Source organism: Chenopodium quinoa, unplaced genomic scaffold (assembly GCF_001683475.1).
Source record: "Chenopodium quinoa cultivar QQ74 unplaced genomic scaffold, ASM168347v1, whole genome shotgun sequence".
NCBI classification, from domain to species: domain Eukaryota; kingdom Viridiplantae; phylum Streptophyta; class Magnoliopsida; order Caryophyllales; family Amaranthaceae; genus Chenopodium; species Chenopodium quinoa.
This window is the reverse complement of record NW_018743858.1, coordinates 1670902-1682176: the sequence shown is the minus strand read 5'-3', so window position 1 is coordinate 1682176 and position 11275 is coordinate 1670902. Positions and strand designations below refer to the sequence as shown.

The following is an 11275-nucleotide window of genomic DNA, read 5'->3' as shown; positions in this document are numbered from 1 at the left end:
GCAGGCGTCATATGTCAGCCAGAGGGCGACAGGTATGAGAATGCTCTACGTTTCAACTTCCAAGCCTCGAACAATGAGGCAGAATATGAAGCTTTACTGGCCAGTATCCGCATGTGCAAGGCGGCTGGGGCAAGAAAGATAGACGCCTGCTCTGATTCACAATTTATAGTGAGTCAGTATTATGGCGAATACGAAGCAACCCATCCGGCCATGATCAAATATTTGCAGGCGGTACGACAAGCAGTCGAATCTCTTAAAGTGTTTCATCTGGCTCAGGTGCCTAGGTCTGAAAATAATCAGGCGGACGCTTTCTCAAAGTTGGCCTCCTCGGCCTCCTGTGATACTCCAAGAACCGTCTTCTGGGAAGTAATGGAGAAGAGAAGCATTGAAGAGGATCCTATTGGAATTCTGGATCGAAGTTCAACCTGGATGGACGCAATCAGGGAATACTTAACAGACGGCACCTTGCCGGATGATCATCACCAGGCGACTTCACTGAAAAAACGAGCGTCCAATTTTGAGATAATAAAGGGGGAACTCCACAAGAGAGGGAATCTTCAACCTTTCTTGAAATGTGTTACCCCAGAAAAAGGGCGAGAGGTCTTAGAAGATCTGCACTCTGGATACTGCGTCTCTCATATAGGCGGCAGGGTTACTTCTGGCCTACCTTAGAAGCAGACGCCATGGAATTGGTGAAAAAATGTGACAAGTGTCAAAGGTTTGGCAAATTAATTCACCAACCGGCTACTGATCTCACTACCATCCATAGTCCACTACCGTTTGCTAAGTGGGGCATAGATATCTTGGGTCCCTATACACCTGCTACAGGCGGCAGAAAGTACATACTTGTTGCAGTCAACTACTTCACCAAGTGGGTAGAGGCAGAGGCTGTTAAGGGAATCAAGACGAAGGATGTGATTTCATTCATCTGGAAAAATGTCATCACTCGGTTTGGGGTGCCCATGTCTATGGTTTTTGATAATGGTCCCCAATTTGAGACGCCTGTTCTCAAAAGTTGGTTGGGAGACCGAGGCATCTCACATTGCTTTGCATCAGTCGGTCGTCCTCAAGCAAACGGCCAAGTAGAAGCTTTCAATAAGATCATCTCAGATGGACTTAAGATGAAGATTGAACGAGCAGGCGACCTATGAGATGAACTACCACATGTTCTCTGGGCCATTAGGACGACTGAAAAAGGGTCAACTGGAGAAACTCCATTCCTCCTAACCTATGGTGCAGAAGCTGTTCTTCCAATTGAACACTATGAGCCGACTCTTCGAGTAATGATGTATGATGAAGAGGCGAACTGGGAGTCCATGCGCCTGGCATTGGACTCACTTCTAGAAAGAAGGGGCAATGCAGCCCTGCGTCATGAAATCTATCGCCTGAGAATGACAAGGTCATATAATAAAAGAGTGCATAGGCGTCCACTCAAAGTGGGTGACTTTGTGCTAAGAAAGATGGAAGCAGTCGGTAGGGCTAATGAGTCAGGCAAGCTAACTCCCAACTGGGAAGGACCCTACCGAATTTATGAAGAGGTTCGGGACGGTACCTACCGCCTGGAATCACCGGACGGTCAACCCTTGCCTCGAACCTGGAATGTAGATAATCTCAAAAAGTATTATTTTTGAATGATGTAAATAGCCGAGAGCTACTAATAAAAGTTTGTTGTTTCACTTCATCTATTTTGTACTAAGAGGGGCATGCCTACTGGTAAAACAGTCGGCTACTCTCCATACTTTTTAAATACGCATTCAATAAAGAGGGGCATGCCGCCTGTACCTATACAGCCGGCTACTCTCCCATACATAGTTCACCATGAACTACCTAAGGCCTATGGCCGAAATGATCAGACCAGGCGCCCAGCCAACTAATCCAACTTTTAAAAAACTAATCCGACCTATCCCAACATCATAGCAGGCGTCTGGCGGCATCCATTCGGATGAAATTCGTCGCAGAGAGCAGCTCCCTTTTGGGTGGAACATTGTTCTATAAACTAATTACACGGCACCTATACGACTGTCCACAAAGACAACCACGTAGCCGTTTTTGAGACAAGGATAACTCTATCACTAATCCAACGAGTGTTAGCAGTTAACATCTGCGTCGGATAACCAACTGTATTACTTGGGATAAGTACAGCCGGTACCTCTTGAGTTAATAGCCAACAAGCATTGGCGAATCAAGGGGACCAGCCGGCCTCCATCGCCTGGTGCCTCTACTACTCAAGCAGGAGTGACGACGACTAAGTAACACGAACGTTAACTCATAGTCACTCCCTCAAACTTGGTATGGAACCTAAAAGATTTTGAATGAACCGCCTGTTTTTTAAACAACGGCATTCAAACCCCTATCCTACTAGGTTATCGTTCGCTGAGTAAATAACCAACAAAATTGGTAAATCAAGGGAATCAGCCGGCCTCAGCCGCCTGGTGCCTCTACTACTCAAGCATAAAAATGACGAGTGAGTAACCTCAAAGATTACCCATAAGTCACTCTCTCATACTTAGCCAGGATTCAAAAGGTATGACGAGTCCGCCTGCCTAAAGGCGAACCAGAGCTCTCGTACCCCGACCTTGCTGAGATGATTTTCTTTTCAAACCAAACACGTCTGAAAATCTGGGTCGACTGCTTTTTGGCAAGCAAGGACTCAAGAACTATTTCTATTTTAACAAATAGGCGGGCCGGCTATAGGCAGCCTATTCCTTCCTAACTTGAAAAAGTTAAACAAAATCTAACATATTGCCTAAACTATGGTGGGGTCCGACTGGATAAATGGCCGACTGATCGCCTAACCTGGAACTAAGACAACCAGTCGTCCAGGGGCATAGGCAACCCTTACTTTGTACCTATTTGCAACTGTTGGCTTACAAAACAGTCAATATGACATGCAAGCGGATATCAAGGATCCTCGACACTTAACAAAAAATTCGAAAACAAAGCAAAATTTGAAAGGACGACCAAAAGGATGGTTGCCGAAATCATATAAACAGCCGACCATAAAGACCGGAAAAATATTCAGTACCCCGGCCCCCTGGCCGGGTAAAATGATACAAAAATAAACGGCACGCAGGCCGAAGAAAAGTTAAAGACATAGAAGCTTCAAGATTGAGGCAGGGTTTCAGTATTGACTGCCGCCTGATCAGTAAGGGACGCCTGGTTCTGGGAGGCATCCTTCTTACTTGTCTTAGCATCAGGGGCCGCTTCTTTAGACGCATCCACCTCAATCGGCTGCAGGGCCACCTCCACCACTTCCTCTTTTGAGCTTGACTCGGCCGCCTCTTCCTCCTCAGCCGCCTGCCTCATGATTTGTTGGTTGTATTTTTCAGTACAAGCGTTGAATTTTTTCTCCCAGGCAGCATAGTGAGCTTTAGGGAAGAGGGTTGTCCAATTCATCCTCATAATTTAGGTCGAGTCCTCCATCATGGCCTAAGCTAAAGCCATCTTTTCAGCCTCGGCCTTCGCATTAAGATCTTTGGTGATGGCCGCCTCCTGCGTCTCTAGGCGCTCCTTGAGTGTATCAAGAGACGTCTGGAGACCTTCAGCTTTATGGGCAATGTATTTGAGGGGTCGCAGCTCATCGTTAAGGCTCTTGACCTTCGCCTCCAGCTCATTATTCTTCTTTTTGGCCGCCTCCAACTCAGTCTGGATGGTGGAAGTGGCCTGTGCCTGATAATAAAGAATATCAGTTGTCAAAATTTCATTTTAGGTAATTTGAAACATTGCCTTATCAACGTCAGAGGCGGCCATAGCTTTAGCAGCCTTTACCTCTTTGTTCTTGGCGTTGATCGGCCTCTAGAGGCCGTGTAGCATGGTCTGGAAAAAGGGAAAACAGGCGTCAGATTTAAGAATAACAGGCAGCACGAAAAGTCAACACTTTAAAAATTTCCAAGTCTACCTCAGAAAGGAGACCCATGATGCCGTCTAGGTTAAGGGTGCCGACTCCCTTGACCACATCCCTCTCCTCCTGAGGGACGGCCTTAATCATGGACTTGGCCATTTGGGCCAAGTCCGGTTCTGTAGGGCCGCCTGCATCAAAAACAAAGAAAAACATCAGAAATATGAAGAAAGTGATGAAGAAATAAGCTAAGTCCAGTAGAGCAGGCTATACTTCTAGGCGGCCGACTGAGAACAAGTGATGGGTTCCCCCCACTTTGTGGGGTGGCCGGTTGCTTGTCAGCCGATTGTTTCCTGGCAGATCCAGGCGTACTCCCACCAGTCGTCTTCCGAACCTTTGAGTCCGATTGGTGGGAGGATGAGGGTTTGGAAGTGCCCGTCTACGAAAAAGACGAGTGGCCAATAATTATTAAGTAGCTTTTCAAAGGCAAGTTCTAAGGATCGAAACTCACTGTGGGCGTCTCCTTGGCAGGAGAATCAGAAGCGGTCCGCTTCTGGTGCATAATGGAGGCTCGCAGCATAGCAGCCGCCTTCTTGGAAGCAGAGATCTGGTCCATAGCCTTAGCTACAAATAAGAACCACAAGAGTTAGAAAATTTTTCAAACAAATCAAAAAAGGGGTGCATATATTTAAGTGGCCGGCTACCTCTGGAGGACCGGCTGCTAAGGCCACAAGCGGCCAGGAAAACTCGTCATAGAGCCATTGAAACTCTGGGACACAGTTTAGGGGCACTTGCTCTCGCGCCCCAGTAGTAGAGTCTGCCCTAATCTCTACTTTAAAAAGCCCTCGGTCCAGGATCTCTTCCCTGGCCTTGAGGGGAACAAGCGGCATGCTGCGACCGCCTGCTAGAAGAGGCGGAATCCTGTTCCACCTATTGTAGCGTTTGTTCAACAGGCGGTCTGGGCTGGAAATGATGAGGAAGGTGTTTTTCCAATCCTTCCATTTATTTTCTTTGCCCTTGGTCATGAGGTAGCCCTTATGACTCGTTATTTGGTACCAGTCGGTACCGCTTGCCTTGGGGGTCCGGCTGAGGTAGTTCATATGGGCGAACGCCTCGAAATTCGGCTCTGTCCCATGCATTTCACATCCGGCTACATAGCCAAGGATGTTGAACCAGGAGTTCGGGGCTAATTGCCAAAGCCCCACCTCGTATCCATCGAGGATTTGCTGAACGGCCGGATGCAAGGGAAATCGCAATCCAGCTTTGATGGCCGCCTCGTAACAGCCAAAACAAGCGTCCCCATAGCTGGAACCCTCGGGCCAGACGACTGTGTCCTCGCCATCCGGCACAAATAATTGATAATCCGGACCCATCGTATGGTCCGAAAGAAAGGTGTTTATTCGCTCTTTCATGGCCTTGATCCGGCCCTTGGGTACGTGACAGTAATAAGGAGTGTTCAACTCCCTATAAGAGGCGGATGGTTCCGACCAGCCTTCTCCCTTTTCAGCCGCATGAGAAGCTCTTGCCTCATGCAAGCGAGCATGCCTCTCCTCTGAGCTTATGGATAGGCGACTTGACGAGCTAGAGCCAGACTTGCTATCAGAAGAGTCCGACTCCTCCCCACTCCCTGAGGGGGCCGACCCCTCTTCTTCTTCGGGGGTCGTCTGCTGACTAGATAGGTCAACAGTAAAGTGAGAAGGAGCTACCTTAGCTCCCTCCTCAAAGCTCTCGGCTAAGGGGTCGCCTTGGGTCCCTGCGGTATCAGGCGGCTGGTCCGATGTTTCACTAATCGGAACCCGAAAAGAGGAGCCATCAGAGTTTTCTATTCTCTTGGTCTTCTTTGTTCTTGCCATACTATCCTGCATAGATACAAAGACAGTTGGATTTCGGGACTTGCGCAAAGTTTGAAGTACCGCAGGGCAGTCGGCACCCCTAGTCCTAGACTCAACCGTCCCCGGTGACCGGCTGATTGCTAACCTAGGCCGTGCCGGATGCTTTTGGGGTCTCATTTTCAAAAAGAAAGAAGGTGTAAAAGCAAAAAGAATAAAGGAACAGACGGTTACCTGAAACTTAAGTTCTGAAGATCTTGATCAAGTAGGCGCCTAGTAAAACAGTCGTCCTGGCAGGTTAGAAGTTGCAAAGTGTCAGAGCTCAAGTTCAGAGGTCTGAGAGTTCTCTTGAAAAAGTTCACAAATGTTAACAAAAGACTTGGTCAACATGCCTTTATATAGGGCAAAAGAGAATGCGAAGAGTCGCCTTCAAATACAAAAAATGAGCGGGAAAAATGCTCGGCCCGTCATAGGGCGACACCTGTAGCAGGTCGTCGCCTGTTACAGGCCGACACCTATCACAGGTGACATGTGAACAGTCACGTGCCACCTGTGAAGGGCAAATGATTAGGGGATTTTTCCCTATCAATCACCGTCCGACAAGTGGACCTATCAGGTTCTGCCATGTGTCCGCCACGTGGGCCAATAGGAGCCTGCCATGTGTTAGGTACTGATCGGTCCCCCATAGACCAGTAACGACACGACACATGTCCTCCCCCATGCCAAATGGAAAAACCGGCCACCTAAGCACAAAGTCTTGTGGAAGCCCAATCAGCCCTAGGTTGACCTAAACCTAGGACTGGCACGCATCCCAAGGCATATAAATACCTTCATTAATCCTCATTAAAGGGAGATTACGCCAATTAATTACTCTGACCTAGAGAAAACACTTTACCTTTTTCCGCATTTATTACTCCTAAAGCAAGTACTAACTTGATCGTCGGAGGCGGAGCTCCCACCACCCGAAGTCTCTGTTGTTTTGCAGGTACAGGCGCACGGTTCCAGTCTCAGAATTGTAACTCTCCCGCAGGACATCAGAAAACCCCGAAACTATTGGCATATTTGTTGAGATGAAATTTCGATTATTAATACTCTTTCCATTTCTAATCGATATAATTAAACTTGACACATATGTTAATGCACTTGAACTCATATATATGATTAGATATTAATAAAAATTATTAAAAAGTTGATACTCCCGCCGTGTTTTAATAAGTGTTACACTTTGACCGACATATAAGTTAAGCAATTTAATTAACTTAAATAATATAAGAGGTAAATGGTTAGTTGGAGCATTGAACATTAAAAAAAATAAAAAATAAATAAAAAATAAAAAATAGTAGGATTAATAATTTATTGAAAAGTAATGAATATGAGAGGAAATAAATAATAAAAAATAAAATAAAATAAAATAAAAAGTAGTATTCGTAGTCAGTTTTAGTGGGCCAAGAGAAAAGAAAGATATGAAGTGTATAATATTATAATGTAGCTTTTTGCCACAAAAAAAAAATAAAAAATAAAAAATTATAACACTTATTAAAACGCGATCTTATTTGATAAGTGTAACACTTATTAAAACAAGGGAGTATTATGAAACTTAATATTATATAACAATCTAATAATTTTCTTCATAAAATAATTTATTTTTTATATGTTACTAAAAAACGATAATTAAATGTGTCAATAATTTAACAAGGAGTATTATACATCAATACTGTTTTATAAATTAGTAAAAGAAATCAAGTACACAGATGTTGTATCATATATTTTTGGTATAAAATAACAAACATTGAAAAGAAAACATAAATGGTATAAGTGAAATCATAATCAAGATGGTAAGCATTTGTACTACCGGTCAAAACTACATGATAATTTGTTAAATAAACTAGAATGAAAAGCTCCAAAACAGTCAATATAAATTAGTAGACTTTCCTAAAAAGGATAGGTGCACCATATTGAGGTTGCAAGGTCAACAATTGCATTGGTGCATGAACATAAGTTGGAGATAACACCAACATATATTTCTGAACAATCATGGCTAGTACAATTCTTGATTCCACCATAGCCATGTTTTGCCCAACACAAACTCTTGGACCTAATGAGAAAGGAAAAAATATAGCTGGATGCTTTCGAGGTTCCGAAAATCTCAAAGGGTTGAACTTGTTTGCATCTTCTCCCCATATATTGACATCATGATGAACATCGGTCATGGCTAGATACAGCTGTGTTTCTGCTGGAATTGTAAGATTTCCTAACTTCACTTCTTTGCTAGCTCTTCTCTTCATCATCACAGCAGGCGGATATAGTCGTAAGGTTTCGTTGAGTATCATGTTAATCTTTTAACAATGACATTCATAGAAGATCAATGATTTACAAAAATGTATAAAAGATCCATTGGAATATTTTTTCGTAACATACATTTCAAGTGCTATATATGCCTTTCTTTAAACAATCAATGAACATATTCGTATAATATATAATCACCTAGAGTACTTCAGCCACTTTTAACGTACGATACAATCGCAGTTAAGACTTCATAATAGTTTGACCAATAATTTCTTACATTATATTACGAAGTATATAACTATTCCAATTACTCATTCATATAAAGTTTGCAAAATTGCAATATAAAAACTAATATAAGCAGAAAAACTTTTTAGTCCCGTTCTTTTGCTCGAACGAAACTCCTTTTTCATCTTAAATATATACTTCAATTCGTATGTGTGTCATAGTGAGTATAACCCTTGGTCAATTATGCATGCATATGTCAAGCAAGTCAATTTTGTTTGTAAATGTCAACTAGCTTAGTTGTTAGGATTTTGAAGAGTGACACCCGACAACTTTGATCAAATCCTGTCTACACTATTATCCTTACAACTCACTCTGTACCAAAAAAAAACATGGTCAATCCATATTTCCATATATATTTTCCTCTCTAAGACCACAATAGAGGAAATTTTAATGAATTAAGTATAATATTTATCACTACTAGCTAGGAATCCAGCTACTAACACGGTACTTAAACAAGAGATCAGAGTCTCTTCGGAGACATCTGATAAACAAGAGATCAGAAGGGTGGAAAATAAAGAAAAGAAACTCACAAGCTTGAAGTCATTGATGTTGTCTGCAGTAGGGAATCCATGGACACCGCAAACTCGAAAAACTTCATCCCTTGCCTTGTTTTGCCATTCTTGGTTTGTACTTAGTAAGATGAGTGCCCAAGTAAGAAGATTAGCAGTTGTATCTTTCCCTGCAAAGTAGAAAGTCTTACACTCTTCTACGACTTCGTCTATACTCAATCTCCTTTCTTTCCCATCCTCATCATAGTCAGTAGCAGACATGAATAAACTCAGCAAGTTGCTTTGGGTTTTAGTTGAATCTTTGTTTCTTGAGATTAACAACTTGATCGAATCACGAGTTTCCTTATCTAACCTCCACCTCTCTTTGTTTTTCGTAGTCGGTAAAAACCTTTATTCCAAAATTTGCATCATTTGATTAGGATAACTCTTTTATGGAATCTAAATCAAACAAGCAAATTAGAAATAATAATGAATTAATGAGACACTTAGATATGTACCCTCGTATATTAAGTATCTATGTCACCAATGTGTAATTACAAGTGTCGGGTTTGGGTACATATCTAAGTGTATGATATATCTCACTTAGACACTTAGATATGTATCCAAACCCGACACTTGTAATTACACATGGGTGATCACTAATTCGTCGAGTGTAATAGAGAATACGAACCTAAATCCGGGAATGTAGATGCTTCTGAGAGCAAGGGAGACAAGGTTCATTTGTTGTTCTTGTAATTGAAATATTCGCTTTCCCTCTTCATAGCTGCTTCCAAAGGCGGTCCTCGATATGATATCTGCACTGAGAGTATGAAGCTCTTGGTGCACATCAAGCTCAAATTCTTCTTCGCCTCCCTTGGTTTCCTCCCATTCTGTTAGTGTCTTTTTTGTACTAGCAACAATGTCTGGTATCCAACTCTACAAATGGAGCAATAGTTACATCATGGAGTAGATGGGTTAAGCGATGCAATGACAAACCTGTCAAATTAATATGGTACAAGTACATACATAAATACATAGGAACGGTATGAATAATGTAATGGTTTAATTATTGTATTTAAACACAAAATGGATGGAGTACTACTTATATTATGTTATTCATTCCCTTTAATATAAATATATAAATCATCTGCTGCTCATAGTACAAGACACCTAATGAGAGAGGGACAATGAAATTATTCATTTTGGGGAAGATTTGTAACCTCTAATTCAAAAAACATGCTTACTCTGTTATACTCACCTCTTGCACCATTCATTTAGTAGATTTTTTTTTTTTTTCGAGAACAATTCATTTAGTCGATTTGATTATCTGCTCATAATTAAGCATATATTCTATTTAAAATTTTAAACCTTAAATTGAACATTATTATATTACAAATGAAACAAACAAAAAGAACGATTAGAGTGATTACGTATATATTCGGATATTCCTATGTCCTTTAAAAGTCCATATTTTGTATGACATTTTAACAAATCGAAGATTATATTGTGCAAACTAAAAATTTCTTAATAAACCATGTTTTTATAATATGTTATCTTTTTCATAAAATACATATTTTTGATTCATTAATAAAAAAAATTCATCAAATAAATTAATTTACAAGAAGTGGTGATCATTAATCAGGGAACATACCTTAACCCTTTCCATAGTAAAAGCTTGATTAGCAATACGACGATGAAAAGCCCAATTATGACCTTCAAGCCCAACAAGTCCTTCACCAAACAACACTTTAGCCAAAGGATTATACTTCAATTTCCTAAACAACCCACTTTTATTAATCAACACTTCCTTAATCATCTGATAATCAGCAATAGCAAGCATGGGCCTAGGCCCAAACCAGTACAAGAAAGTCTTCCCATATTGGGCCAACCAATGATGGTAGAAAGGCATGACCCGATGACTGATATCATGATTCAGTACCATTGGACCATCTTCATCGTCTTGTTCGTTTTGAATGGGCTTGGATTGGGCCTGAGCATACAACAGTCGGATCTGGGCCGTGTTCCCGAAGATTGGGCGGTATGTGGGGCCCAATATGCCTTGGTTCTTGAAGTGGCGTTGGATTCTCCATGGGACCCATAAGATGGTGTGAGTGAGCTTGAGGAGGATGAGTATGATGAGAATGAAGAGGATGATGAGTGGTTGCATTATTTGGTACAGAGGACAGAGGACAAGAAGAGAGAGAGTGTGTTAGTGATGGGGTTGTTTGACGAGGGAGTTGTTTGATTACCTCTTTTGATTTTCTTGGTCATGGATATTGTTTTATATACATAAAGTTGGTAATGGTGGAGTTATTGGATAGAGGTTAGTGAGTGCGTGTACCATATTTTTATATTTAGATTAAATTGTCTAAAATTATATGACGATCAAGTATAAATACCTTTTTTTAGAAAAATAAAGGAATGTAATTTATTGTTGGATTAGTTATAATGTATTTTCTTTTAGATGCAACACATCTTTTTAGCACACTTTTTAAAAAGGTAATTAAAGTAGGTAAACTAGATTAGACTCGTGTGTTGCACAATTTATA

The 11275-nt window shown here is 41.5% G+C and overlaps 1 protein-coding gene across 2 annotated transcripts; it reads right to left on the bottom strand.

Annotated features, from left to right (window-relative positions):
- Positions 1 to 7456: 7456 nt before the first annotated feature.
- LOC110686383 (cytochrome P450 734A1-like) lies at positions 7457 to 11064 on the bottom strand. 2 transcript variants are annotated; one of them, XM_021862987.1, is made up of 4 exons: positions 10378 to 11064; positions 9418 to 9662; positions 8769 to 9135; positions 7457 to 8003 (listed from the first exon to the last, which is right to left on the bottom strand). In XM_021862987.1, exons 1-4 carry the CDS (start codon positions 10891 to 10893, stop codon positions 7587 to 7589), a joined length of 1545 nt encoding a protein of 514 aa, XP_021718679.1. In that variant the 5' UTR covers positions 10894 to 11064; the 3' UTR covers positions 7457 to 7586. The 2 variants fall into 2 exon arrangements, with proteins under 2 accessions (XP_021718679.1, XP_021718680.1); XM_021862988.1 differs by having other exon boundaries at positions 7457 to 7946.
- Positions 11065 to 11275: the final 211 nt, after the last annotated feature.

Bases quoted from the DNA above. Each gene is read 5' to 3' on its own strand.
- LOC110686383 (XM_021862987.1), bottom strand. From the start codon at position 10,893: ATGCAACCACTCATCATCCTCTTCATTCTCATCATACTCATCCTCCTC. The intron at 9,136-9,417 runs GTTCGTATTCTC...TTTGGAATAAAG, and splicing joins ATCTACATTCCCGGATTTAG to GTTTTTACCGACTACGAAAA. The intron at 8,004-8,768 runs GTGAGTTTCTTT...CATTGTTAAAAG, and splicing joins ACATCAATGACTTCAAGCTT to ATTAACATGATACTCAACGA.